The 14,451-nt window shown below is 35.8% G+C and overlaps 1 protein-coding gene across 1 annotated transcript in view; it reads left to right on the top strand.

The window, feature by feature from the left end:
- Window positions 1-14,451, top strand: part of PIK3C2G (phosphatidylinositol-4-phosphate 3-kinase catalytic subunit type 2 gamma) — a 364,908-nt gene that overhangs the window by 265,661 nt on the left and 84,796 nt on the right. The window contains exons 25-26 of the mRNA XM_025879676.2: window positions 358-514; window positions 7,332-7,441. Of these exons, the coding sequence (XP_025735461.1) occupies window positions 358-514; window positions 7,332-7,441 (267 nt within the window). The remainder of the gene's footprint in view (window positions 1-357; window positions 515-7,331; window positions 7,442-14,451) is intronic.

Raw genomic sequence — 14,451 nt, 5'->3', positions numbered from 1 at the left:
AAATTTAGCAACAATTTAGCCATATAGTTTCTGTAAAATCACCTTTGTTATTAATTGGCCTTAGATTAATTTTTAATGGATAATATTTCCATCAAATGTAACTTGGAATTAAATATTTGAGACCATGTTGTAAAATAACTTGTTCTTCCTTCTCTGTTGTAGCCCAGCTAAACTATTCAAACCCTACAATTAACAAGTTTCTCCAGCTATCCCATAAAGGAGGTGGTTCCATTCCTTAGAGTAGAGAGAAAATAACATAAAAAATTAAAATGAAAATAAGTTGCTCTAACTGCCTAATTGAGCTCTACACACCATTTCTCCTCCTGCTTATGGTTGCTATTGTTTTTGGGTTTGTAGGGACCGAGCACCTTTTATTTTTACTTCAGAGATGGAGTACTTTATTACAGAGGGTGGGAAAAACCCACAGCGTTTCCAAGATTTTGTGGAGCTTTGCTGTCAAGCTTATAATATTGTCAGAAGGCACAGTCGACTGCTCTTGAACCTGTTAGAAATGGTAAGTCCCTTGGGGAAACAACAAAAATAATACGCTTCATTTATGTCTCTCTTTCAGTAGTCTATTTTTGCTAATGGCTTGGCATTCCCCAAAGAGCTATTCAAACCAGAAGGGAATGAACAAGCTAAAAGTACCATTGTATAACTTATAAACACATTTCTTAATAATTCATTCCATTAGTTCACAGTTATTGTCTCAAACATTTCTATTCACAATAATATTGATGTATTCAGGGGTTACCTCAGTATATTTTGATTAAAGATTAAGGACAGTAATTTAGAATATTGTATCAGTTGTATAGTGCTTAAGGATTTTTCAAAAGTATTTTAAAAAATACTATCTCATTTACACCCATAGCAACCCAATGATGTAGACCAGGCAAGGATTTTTCCTGGCTCCCCTCCCAATCTCTGCCTTTTTCCAGATTAAGAAACTGGGGGTCAAAATATAAGACAGCTTCCTAGCACCTCGACCAGAGAGTAGTACATTTAGTGGTGTCCATTGGTTCCTACTGAGTCATGCTCCTATATGTTCTCTGTTGACTTACAGTGGAAAATTTAAGTTTCATTCCACTGTCGAATGTTAAAGAGATGGAGACTAGATATACAGGGTGAAAGGAGAGGGATCTGATAGAAATATCTTCTTGGAGAAGGATGGGGTGATTCCTTTAGGCACATACATACACACTAGTTATTGTAGCAAAATGTAGGAGAGAAACACAACTTTGGTAAATCAGGAAGGTGTTTGGAGCCAATGCAATTATAAAAAATAGCTGGTTTAGAACCTTCAGATGACAATAATTCTACTAGATGCTGTTAAGGGCACAGACTTCTTACTTAACTCCAATAAAATAATGCTTCTCATCCATCAAATGAAGATAATAGTATCTACCTTGTAGGATTGATGAATAAATGACCTAATAGTGAATGTTTTGCATGAACATTACACTAAGTGTTTTATGTATATTAATTGATTTATATTTCATAATAACCCTATTAGGTAATTAATATAAAGCACTTAACACAGTGCCTGTCATGTTGTAAGGTTCAATTAATTTATTATACTAGATCCTATTAATCCAAAAGAGCACTGTCCAATAGAGTAGCTCCCACTCATGTGTGGTTACCTAAATTTAAATTAATTAGTTTTGACTAAACTTTAAAATTTAGCTCCTCAGTCTCACTAGCCACATTTCAAGTGTTCCATAGCCACACATGGCTAGTGATACCATATTGGACAACACAGTTATAAAGCATTTCCAACATTGCAGAAAAGTTCTATTGGGTAGTGCTGAATAAATGTTGACCTTGTTGCAATGAAGATTTGACTAGGTCCTTGTTTTAACTTTCAAACAACATATGCACCTTACTCTGTCTTAAAAAAATAGATATTTTAAAAAATACTATAAACATGTTGTCTTTCATGTATAAAGACACTTTTGTTTCTTTATGTGTGAACTGGGTATATAAAGTTTTTCCCATTTCAAGAATTTTCAAGTTGGCTATTCCAATAATAGCTAATGATTCATATTGGTAGATTTGCATTCTATCTCCCAATTCTATTAGGCCATATTGCAATTATGAGATGGCTTATGGCTCATAATCTGTGTTCACACCACAAAGGAAACTTTACAAGGACTAACTCTGTGATCTTGACTCCATTTACATATAAATATCTAGGTAGTATCATTCTAATATTCTCTGGGTCTCTAACAGGCTCTAAGTCATGAATCCATGAGTTCGTGAGTACTGTGTGCCAAAAACTGTGAGGATACATTAACATGTGAGACCTAGGCAGACTTAAAATTTTCACTATGGTAAGGAAGATAAAATTCATGTACACAATAAATGAGGTGTCCAGCATTTTTAAATGTTTATAATGTTATAAATAACTGCATACAAAGAGTAAGTACCATACTCTAACAACTGCTTGAAACAACCACAGACATTTTAAAAATAAACCCAAAGTAGAAAAGCACAAATACAGATTATGCTATTTCTCAGGTGACACTAAAATTATGCTGAATAACAAAAGTGAGCATATTAAGTAAAAGGACAGCCATTTGAAAAAATTGATTGAAAAAGCTATTGGTGGGCTTTTTTCTCTTGTTTAATAAACTTTTCTACTTACCTAAAAAGAAAACTTATAGCACATGTGTCATAATATATAAAAAATTATTTTTATAAGGCACCTGGCTGGATCAGTCAGTTAAGTATCCAACTCTTGAATTTGGCTCAGGTCATAATCTCAGAGTCATGAGATCAAGCCCCGTGTGGGCTCCACTTTGAGAGGGAAGCCTGCTTAAAATTCTCTGTCCCTCTCCCTCTGCTCCTCCCCACTCACATACATGCACACTCTCTCTCTAAAAAAAAAAACAAAAACAAAAAAACTATAATGTAAAGAGTTTATATAATGTTATTTCATGTAAAAGAAGTAGATGGTGTTTTATCAAGTACCTGAAGTAATTTTTCATAAAATAATATTAAAATCAAATGTTGAAGGTTTCTGTTACACAGTATGACGAAAAAATCTCCCTATGTTCTAATTATTCAAGTCTTGACTTCAAGGCTAAGGAGGAAATTTTGGCAGTAAAAAGCACAAATTCAGATTAAGCAAATAATCTTAGATTTAGACTTTCACAGAAACTGAAACAGACCAGAAGCAATGTGGACCAATTAGACCAATGAATAAATACATATGGAACAGTAGTATGTTATTCCCTCTGTTTCTGGTCATTTACCTCTCCAGTCTCTGCTTTTGAGGTTTCTTTCTTATGGGATTCTATAGATAACCAAAGCATCAGTAAAGGTTTCAGGACCACATTTTCTCTGGCATAGCTTCCTATAAAATAAAAACCAAATTTAAATTTGTGAAAGATTATTTTCTGCCCATGTGAGTAATCAATATTTCCCTCAATTCTCTCTCAAACTGACTCTTGTTGTATTAACTTCTTTTAAAAGAACTCAATCTACTACTCCATGACCCAGTTACAACTTGAGAAATAATTGACATGGATCATAAATTCTAACTTCTGTGAATGGTCAGTATCCAGGATTATGAGTCACAAGTGTTTGGTGAATCTACTATGGAGTTAATGGCTCATCCCTTGTTGAGAGCAGCATATTTCCAGATATCCACAGTCCTTTTTATTTACTCCTGGGAGAAGCAGGGAAAAAATAATCCATGAAATTCCCATCTTGCTTAAAAGCAAAACATCTGTAGGAGACCCAAGAGTGTTGCTGGCTGAATTCACTAACATAAAAGCCTGTATTTCATCAGCTTTTCTCTCATTAAAAAATCAATATCAGCTATTATGGAAGGCTCCCAAAGAACACAGGGACCATTCACCCAGTTTAAAATGTTTATCACACCCATTATTATATCAGATATTTCCCAGAAGAAATCTTTCTAACTGCTCTATGTAGTGGCAAAGAGTGTCTGTTTCCCTCCTAAGCATAACTATCAAAATAGCTTTGGACTTAGTAGGAGGAGAACAGAAGTTGAAAATTTTAAAGTATTCCTCTCCTTTAAAAAGGAACTTATCTGTTTATCACCTGTATCTGTTCATTACCTATACTAGCCTAGCCACCCTCTCCCTTTCCTATTGCCCCAAATAAAGTTATCACCCATGTAATCTAGGCTAAGAGGGACTTGAACCACATCTCTGTGAGTCAGAGAACAGACATGATTAAGTGGACCCTGGTGTGAGGTCATCCATACTCCAATGGCAGGGTCACAATACTCAAAGTCTCCTCTCTCAACAAAGCTTGCACTTGTTTACTTTTAATCAACCACATAACAAGGAGAAAGCTGGATTCATCTACTTTGAAGCCATCTATACTTGGCAGTTGGTGTATAATGGGGTTGGGGGGAGAAGAAGGAGTATGTATAGGATGTACTTCCCAAGAAATTGTTTGACAGAGTTCTAAGCGAGCAGGGGTGAATTCTGAGTATCCAGAGAAACCAGAAAGCAATTCAGATCTAGGGAAGAAGCTCTTCTTAGCAAATGGGCAATCATAGTCTGATAAAGGGGAAACTTTCACAATAAGTATACACATGTCTCTAGAACTAGTACAAAACTGAAAAGATAAAGCCTAATCTAGACTTTAGTTGCTGCTGGAAATATACTCTCTATGGTTGATTTTTAAATTTCATAGTCAGTCATTCATTCATGCATGCAAGCACACATTATTTCACAGACTTTCATTAAGTTCTATTTGCAAGGCACCAAGCTTGACAATATTAACAATTTAACATCAAATAACAACTCAGTTCTTGTCCTCAAAGGACTTCAAATTGAATGTGATAAACATATATGTGAACAAAACATAGTACTTGAAAGAGGTGTGACCAAGATTGGATTGCTGTACAAAGAAAGCAGTAATTAAATCTTACCAAGAAAATCTGTGGTGCTTCAAAAAGAAAAACATATTTAAGCTGCACTTTCAAAAGGAATTTCAATAGTTAAGGAGGGAGAGGAAAGGAATCTTGGCTCAGAGAAAAATATAAGTATGTGTGGAGGCTTGAAGAGCATGCGCATGACATGTGTTGGAAATAGAGGTAATCAAATGTACCTAGTCTGTGGTACAAAGGAAGACCTATATAGAAATAGATGAAGTGACAGATCACAGTTAGATTATAAAAGACATTTGTGACCAGAATGAGGATTTTGGACTTTGATATATAGACACCTGAGAACCTAGAAGTTTCTTTGCTTTTGATGAAGAGAGTACCATCATCTAGCTTGGATTTTAAACAGAAGTTATGTAATTAGAGAGAGAGGAATTAAAGAACTAGAAAAAGGCTACTCAAGTTATCTAAGCTAATGAAGATGAGGAGCTGAACTAGGATAGTAATTGCAGTGGGAAGGGGAAAGAATACAAGAGATCGTTGAGATGGTTTTTATAGAATAATGTAACTGACATTGGGAGTCAGGAAGAAGAATCAAAGATGTGAAGTTCTTGTTAACTGGACAATGGTGGCAGTTTAAATGGCACTGGGAAACAGGAAAAAGGAATTTATAGAAGAAGAGAATTTGCTCAAATTTAGATATCATGTATTTTGATGATCCATGAGGAGAAGCAGTTAACACCTTTCTAGGACTACCTGATCCATTTCATGGTTTTAATTACTATCTGTTAATGACTCCCAAATCTATATTTACAGCTATATGCTTTAGATTCCACCCAGCCATCCAAATATATCCAATTAATTATCCAACTCTACTTCCTACATATCTTTAAAATCCAATAAATTATCTTTTTTCTTTATTCCTAAACATTCTCCTAGTTTAGTCTTTTATTTGGCTTCACTTTAATCCACGTTCCCTAAATAACAACGATGATCTTCTTAAAACACAATTCAGTGTTTTCATGCCCATTTAAAAACACTAAAAGAGCTGTCTCGCCTTTAGGATAAAGTACAAAACTTTTATATTGTTAAAAGATCTTACTCTACTTACCGCTTTAGCCCCATCTCTTGTCACCCATCCCCAGGATATCTTATGTTCCAGAAGCTCTCCTGGAATTCTTTTTGTGAACTAATGAAAGATGTCTTGCTCTCCTCAGTACATCTATGTATGCTGTTCCCTCTGCCTGAGTGCGGACAGTGGGAAAGGACAACAGTTTCAAATCCATTTCTTTCTTGCTTGAACTTCATCAAGTCAATCACAACTTCACGCACCTCTCCTAACCATATTCTTACTTTATCCTTTATTTTTCGCATTAGTAACATTGTTCTTAACTTCCCACTACTGTAAGAGTGCCTTTATTCCAGAACAGGAAATAACTTATCATCTTAGTCATAGAGGTAATGTTGACATTCTCCTCCTTCTTCTCCTCCTCCTCATGCTCCTCCTCCTTCTTCTTTTTCAAAGTTTAAATTTATTTCAGAAAGATCTTTTTCTCAAAAAATATTTTCTTTATTTTTGCCTATAACTAAAGAGTATTATCCCTTCAGTCTACATTATAGTATAAACACAGTACATTTCCAAAGGTTGGCAGAAAAAACTATCTGAGACTTAGTATAATTTTATCTTTACTTCATTGCTTTAATAATCTTTAATAAATGGAATCACCACTTAACTAGGGAAAATTGTGTTTTTAGAATATGAGTCATAGAGTCATGAAAGAATGTAAGATTAAGAACCAGAGGGATGTTTTATACTCTGTGCTTCCACACCATTTGATCTGGATACTTCACTTACACTTTTGGGGGGATTAAGTTTTTCTTCTTTAAAATAGATATTGCAATATAATTTTGTGTAACAATTTGTAAGCATAAATCCTTTCCTTACTCATTAACCATTTGATTGCCCTAGAACTTGTTGGGTATTCTTATCTCTACTTTAAAAGAGAAAATGGAGATTCAAAGAACTTAAGAAACTTTTTTCATGATTATTCAAATTTTGAATAGTAGGTCCAGAGATTCTGACACTAGAACCCTAATTATTCTACTGTCCAGTGCTGAATATGCCTCTTCTACAAAAAGACAAGGTGAGGATAATCATACTATCACGCTTACTTCACTGGCTTATGATGAAGATAAAATTAAATTATTAATCTGCAAGCACTTTGACAACTTTATTGGTTCTTCTTATTATTACTATTGTTTGTTGCTTCTGTTAGTAAACACAGGAAGTAAAAAAGACATGAATTATATCCATTCATGTTTACAAACTGAAAGGCGTTGTTATGTAAATTTAAGTTTATATGTATTTGTAGAATTAACCAAGTAAGCTTAACCAAACTTAACTAAGTAAGATTTGATTTACATTTATTCTGAGTTCTTTTGTTTTTGTTCTGTTTGATTTGCTAAGATGATACATGCAGGATTGCCTGAGCTGGGTGGAATCCAAGACCTGAAATATGTGTATAATAATCTTCGTCCACAAGACACAGACCTGGAAGCAACAAGTCATTTTACCAAGTAAGATTAGCTGTGAATGTATGAGTGTACATACACTCATGTGTACAGATACATGTTTCACATTTGAGTTCATTTCAGGATGAACAATCATTGGTATAAAGCTGTCATTTCTAGAACCAGCCTGTGTCTTCTTTCCCAGAGGATGGAAAGGGAGCAATGTGAATGTCTAGCAGAAGGCCTTAGTCAGTGTTTCTGTAGCATGCTATTGTTTGCTACCCAACCTCTTCATCTAATACATTGCTCAATAAGAGGTCACTAAAAAGAGCAAGGCTGACATAAATAGATTGGTTGTTCTACTTGAACTGTGTCCAGGAAAACAATTTAGAAAAAGAGATTTATGATGAGATATGGACTTACTACTTTCATCTCTAAGGCAATACAAATATTGGAATATTTGGTCACTATCTTTTATTTTTAATCTATTTTTTACTAAGCAAGGCTGGGAAAACACTAATGTACATCAAAGTAAGAGTCTGGGCAGAATACAGTGAATATTAATTGGACACAAAATCATTGTCAAAAGGATGGTGCATTTTATAATAGAAGATTCCTTTGAACTTCAATATTTGAATGGATAGCATAATTGCTAGCAAGTTTTAGGTGCTCAATAAACGTTAGCCATAATTATTATCATAGTAAATAGTTTAAGTAGAGAAATAACAGTGCTTTTTCCTGTAACTTCTTAATATTAATTCTTTTTGAGTCTACTTTTTAATTGTTTTGATACTTTTAACAAAAAATTTGTAAGTACAGATTATACTCTTTTTAATGTATGTATGCTTTGTCCTTCTGAGGAAAACAGTATTTACAAAATCTTTCCACCCAATTATTACTTTTTCTCCCCTCCTTCCAGAATGTATAGTGAGGGCTCTCTATTACAATGGACTAATGAGAGTTAATTGGGACATCCTACATACTTGATGAATTTCACTTTTGCAAAGAATCTTTGTTTTGTGAACTCTAATTGAAAGGCTGCTATTGTGGTTGAGTAGAAGCAATATGGCATAATTATAGAAGACTAGAACTGGAAGTGCCCTTATACTTTATTCTGACAATAAATATGCAAATGAGGAAACAGATTCAAAGAATTAAAGGTCTTGCCCACAATTAAAGAAGTAGTAAGAAACAGAGCTACAATTAGGGACCATAAAAGTCCTTGGTCTAGGGTTTTTTGACATTCAATACTGAAAACAATATATCATTAAGGAACACCGGGCAGAGCCCTTGCCAAAAATATACCTTTTGCTACTTAATTTGTTTCTGAAATTCTACCACTAGAGATTCTTTAGTGGAGTCTGGTAGGTTTTCTGAGTCTTTAAAAATGCCCTTTAATAGAGGGAACATTCTGCATGGAGCACTGGGTGTTATACGCAAACAATGAATCATGGAACACTGCATCAAAAACTAATGATGTAATATATGGTGATTAACATAACAATAAAAAAATTAAATGGTGAAAAAAAAATAAAATGCTTTAAAGGTTTAAAAAAAATTAATGATGTAATGTATGGTGATTAACATAACATAGTAATTTTTAAAAGATGCCCTTTAATTGTAAAAGTTATCTCTGAAAGAAGCATTTGTTTATGTCCATTTAGAAAGCTACAAATATTAGTTGACAATCATCTGTGGCCAAAGCCACTAGCTTGAAGACTTTCATAAGTGTTCCAGATCCCTGGTTTTGTGGATAATGAACACTCAAGTTGCCTCAACTAATGGGGCAGGGGATTTGTGTGAGAAATCCAAGGGAAAGGCTAACAACTTGCCTCAGAAAGAGCAGAAGGTCTTCTGTCCCAGAGCCTGGAAGGTCCTTTGGAGTTCAAGACAGCTCTAGGATCCCATCAGCAGGAATCAGTCTTTCACTCTAGCTGCTCACCCCTAGTCCAGTTAACTCCATCCTAAGGTCACATGGTACCAAAACACAGCCCTCTCAGGCTATTCCATTAGGATCTGTGTGGGACACCTTTCTTTAAAGTGAGCTACTGCACAACAGGCACAATGATTGATATGTCAGCAGAAGCAGGTAGGGAGAGAGAGGAAGAGCATGGAGAGGTCCAGAAAAGGTAGAGGTTGGAAACATGTGATTAGGTTAAAGCCTGTGTTTGATGTGTCATTGTTTAGATAGTTTATAAATAGTCCCTACTACCATTTAAAGCAAAGGAAAAAAACTATATATCCGATGAAGAAAAGCTCTTTCAGGCTCTGGCCACAGGAAAATGCAGATAGGCTTTATTTGTCCACCAGAGTTCCATCCCTCCACATTTCCTGACTTCAACTGACACATCCATATCTGTCAAAAGCAGAATCTTAGATATGGGTGAGCTTGCCTACGTTGACATCTCCTCTTCCTATCAAGAGATTGTGAACTAATATGGGAAGTAGATCTGAAACCACTAATCTTCTGGCAGCGAGCTAGACCTCATTATCTTGCCTACATATCTCTGCCAGGCTAATTTTCTCACTTTCAGATGTTATATAGTATGTTCTGTTAATTAAACTTCTTTCTACAACTTTATGGTAAAAAACTTGTTCTCCATTGGAGACTTAAAAAGCATCTAGTCAAAGGGCGCCTGGGTGGCCCAGTCGTTAAGCATCTGCCTTCGGCTCAGGTCATGGTCCCAGGGTACTGGGATCCAGCCCCACATCAGGCTCTCTGCTCGGCGGGAAGCCTGCTTTTCCCTCTCCCACTCCCCCTGCTTGTGTTCCCTCTCTCGCTGTGTCTCTCTGTCAAATAAAAAATAAATAAAATCTTTAAAAAAAAAAGGCATCTAGTCAACTAAATGAGGGCACATCCTTTCTCTGTTCAATAATTGTCTTTGACTTGCCTTTTCCTACCACTTACTTTTCAGGACCTTATGATCTGATTGTCTTTATCAAGGTTTATCCACCCCACCTCCATTATTCCCAAATGAGTCCTCTTCTGGGTAGATAACTTTCTCAATATACATTCATTCCTCTTTTGTCTATTTAGCGCATCAGAAATTCTTCCAAGGAGGGCACCTGGGTGGCTCAGTCGTTAAGCGTCTGCCTTCGGCTCAGGTCATGATCCTAGGGTCCTGGGATCGAGTCCCACATCGGGCTCCCTGCTCAGCGGGAAGCCTGCTTCTCCCTCTCCCACTCCCCCTGCTTGTGTTCCTGCTCTCGTTGTCTCTCTCTGTCAAATAAATAAAAAAATCTTTAAAAAAAAAAAGAAATTCTTCCAAGGAATCATAAAATTACTGGAATAGAGGGCGGAGTCTGATCTAACTTTCAGTTCTACTTATCCTTTGAGATGCTGGACCATTCGTACCTCATCCATGAAACCCTCTCAGATTATTCTAGTGGTGACTAGTCTTTTCTTCTATAATTCTACAGAACATGTACTATTTCCTGCTATACTTAATTTATTACTAAATTACATGTTGTCTAGTATATCACCTTAATATACTGGTTGGTTATGCCAGTTTCTCCCAAGTAAAACAGGGAACATAGTCCCATTTTTCTACTTTTTAAAAAATATCTGAATGTGAAACAAGTTTTAATCCCCCTAAGATGTATTTAAAAGTTTAACAGAAAATCCAATGTAAACATCAAACATTAAGTTTATAAAAATTATATAACAATGGCTAACATTTAACATAGTACTTCTTATGTGTCAGGCCCTGTTCTAAGTGCTTTTCATGTGGTAACTTGTTTAATCATCATAACAAGTCTGTGAGATAATATCATTTTAATGTACATTTTTAGATTAGGACATTGAGACCCCAGAGAGGTTAAGTAATTTGCCAAAGGATATAGCCAGCTGTAGACAGAACCACAATATGTATCCAGGGGTTATGCTCCAGAGTGGGGGTCTTAAACTCCACGCTGTGTGCTTAAAACCATGTCTCTCATATGCAGGCTCTTGGGATAGGCTGGTTCATAATGCAGACCATAGTTTTCTCAAGGTCCCTTAGAGCCCAGTTTGGCTACAGTTTGAACAAAGTAGATCTTTTCTCAGGCAATAATCTTCATATCCTGAATATCCCAAGCCTTGAGGGAGGACAGATGTCCCTTCCCAGTACTATTATCTCTGTGCCATCACCAGGTGTCTTCTGGATGTTTGGTTTAAGATCTGCTATAATTGCTGCCCTGGGGGACCACCATGGGATAATTTGCCTAGTGACTCCAAAATAGTCACCCTCTTTCCTTTTTCTGTTTTGGCCCTTTAACAGATGTCTTGAACCTTTCTCTATTTTTCCCCTTGTCTGCTCAGAGAAAGGAGATTTCTCTCATGGGAGCATAGACTCACTCTCCCTTTAACTTCCAAGAGCCTGTCTCAGTAATATATTTTATCCTATAATCTCAATCACATACCTTTATTTTTAGATATGATTTAATGTGTTTTGAGTTTGCCTCTCCACCTGTTCTCTAAATTCTTTGGTAAGCAAATGTAGATCAAGTGTTGAGAATCTTTTCTACCACACAGCACTGTGAAGAACCTGTTAGGGAGATTCAAGAAACCTCAATTAATTGTGACTGTGATTCTTAACCATTTTAAAAAGTTACTTATAATTTTTACAACTGATTATAGAATATTTCCTTTGTCAATACTTAATGTATAGAGTGAATTTATAAAAGTAGACTGAATAATTCAAAACAAGAGTGGAACCTTAAATGACATGATCCACATGGTTAAAATTAATGCTAAAAAATATGTGCACTTGCTTATTTTTCTATGTAAATAATATTGTTATCTTAAGCTGTGTTCTCTGACATCACATGGATTCCAAAACTTAAGGAAGTACTTGAAGTGTAGACATCAGTGCACATAATTTACCAAAAGAGAAATGAAGTTATGTAATGGATTCAGCGTTAGTGCTGGTACTTCAATGAGTGGTATTAACTCTTTTAATATACTTATGAGCACTCCTGTTTATTTAAAGTCCTTGTTCTCTTTGTTCTGATGGGCTAAAAGTGCTTTATGCCACTGTTTATTCTGGTATTACTACTAAAATAGAAATAAAAATAAGATAAGAAAATCCACCCTCCACCACCACCACCACCAAGCTCACAGATCTGGGCCATGAATGAGGACTAAGCCCTCTGAGACACAGCATGTGTGGCTACCTTAAGTACCCTAGTCTTGACTACAGTATTAGCATTAAGAGGCTGCCCTCTTGACATTGTTTGAGACTTAAAAGAAAGAAATGACTTTTCCTGCCTCTCCAAAGAGTACTCAATTTATGAACCATATAGGATCCTATCTTATTCTTGGGTATTCACATTCAGGGTTAAGAGCTGATCGTAAGAGTTTCAGAAGATGCTGTACTCTACATGGCATTAAAAATTGTATTATAATTAATGGTATTTAGAGGAAAATGAGAATAAAATTGGTTTACTGGCCACAAAGGTTTTTCACAGCACTGCCAACTCTTCTCTCTGCTTCCCTTACTTTTTTCTACTCACCTTACAGCTGAGTGGTGTTGAATAGAATCAAGACAGTCTCATGACTCAGTTCCTGAAATTGATACTCTCATGTAATATCTCTGCCGAGCTCACTGCTAGGCAACAAAGGCAACGATCCATTAAAATGTTGTCCGAATGGGTTATTTTAGAATTTTCAATCACTTTCAAACCTCGGATTAGCTGTCATTAGAAACAGATAACTATTTCACAGACCAGACTGGGATCATTAAGTATAAACTTCCCTGCTTACCTCCCTCCCACATACAGATCATGCTTTTCACTTCATTCATTTTCTGCTCCAAAAATGTGAGAGGAAATTTTCCATGTATTCCCAGATATTCCATTTGGCCTGCCACACAGATTCTTTGATTTAACAAGTATAAGATCTCTTTCCCTTAGGCTAAAACTGAAGGCAGCTTGAAGCAAAACACAAAACTCCAAACTTAAAAAAAAAAAATGTGTATTCATGAGGTATTTTAGTAGCAAGAACCAGAGATTTTATCTGATACCCTTAGAGAAAAGTGTATATATGGACACAAACTATAACCTAACAAATTCCAGAAACCAATGGGACCTGGCTATTTTCCAGTGGAAACAAAGACCTTCTACTCTGTTTAATCTACCTTTTTGCCCATTGACCAGTATTCTCTAGTCTAAATTCCAGAGAGAAACAGCCTAATTGACTTAACTAGTTGCCTTTGTCCCAAATGGACAGGATCCTTCACACAAAGCCATCATGGATTCTGTTGCCCATCCTTACACCTATCATGGGCCACTCCTTGACAAAGAACAGACTAGAGTTTCCTCTCTGAACTTTGAGCTTTAGAGAGAACAATCTTAGTTATAAGGGGCCACTCAACTGCAGAGCAGGCATGATGACTGTCCCAAGTACAACTATAAAACCACTGGAAATGTCAATGACATCCAGAAAGAGTGCCCCTGGACTCCCCCTAACAGAGCCAGAGTCTGTGAGCCACCTACAGTGTGCAGACATAATGCGAGAAACTCCCAGTGTTTCTGTTACTCCTCCTTAGTTATTTTTCATGGCTACAGGGTGAGACGAGACTCTTTGTGCTCAAATGTCTCAAAACACAGTTCAGTGGCCTTTTGTGTTTCTCTTCAAAATTGAGAAAGAAAATATGGGACAGGGATGCAGATCCCTGGATTTTTTTATCATTAAATTTTCTTGATGCTTTTTAAATATTGGCAAATTGTTATCTCATAGATTGTTGTAATTCCACAAATATGGGTCAAAATTTTCCTTTGCCTTAGATTAACCATTATACCCACAGAAACAAATGCTCACCAGAAAAACAAACAAACAAAACAACAGAACCTGGAGGAATTAACAATCATGGTGTCCAACTTTCTCTAAATTAGGAAAGCAAATTTCAAAGAGAAATGCAAATTCAAACAGGTGGAAGTTCCCCTTTCATTGTGAAAGTCTCCCAATTAAAAAAAAATGAATTATAAAAACAATCTGAACTAAATTGACTTTATAAATTACTTTTTTAACTGCAGGTATAATACCTTTTACAATACTGTATTTCCTAAGTTGCGTGACCCAGTCACACTCATTACAA

This window comes from Callorhinus ursinus, unplaced genomic scaffold (genome assembly GCF_003265705.2).
Source record: "Callorhinus ursinus isolate GAN/ISIS: 27379988/994484 unplaced genomic scaffold, GSC_fseal_2.0 scaffold27, whole genome shotgun sequence".
Classification (NCBI taxonomy): domain Eukaryota; kingdom Metazoa; phylum Chordata; class Mammalia; order Carnivora; family Otariidae; genus Callorhinus; species Callorhinus ursinus.
The sequence above is the reverse complement of the archived record's forward strand: the minus strand, read 5'-3'. Positions and strand labels throughout refer to the sequence as shown.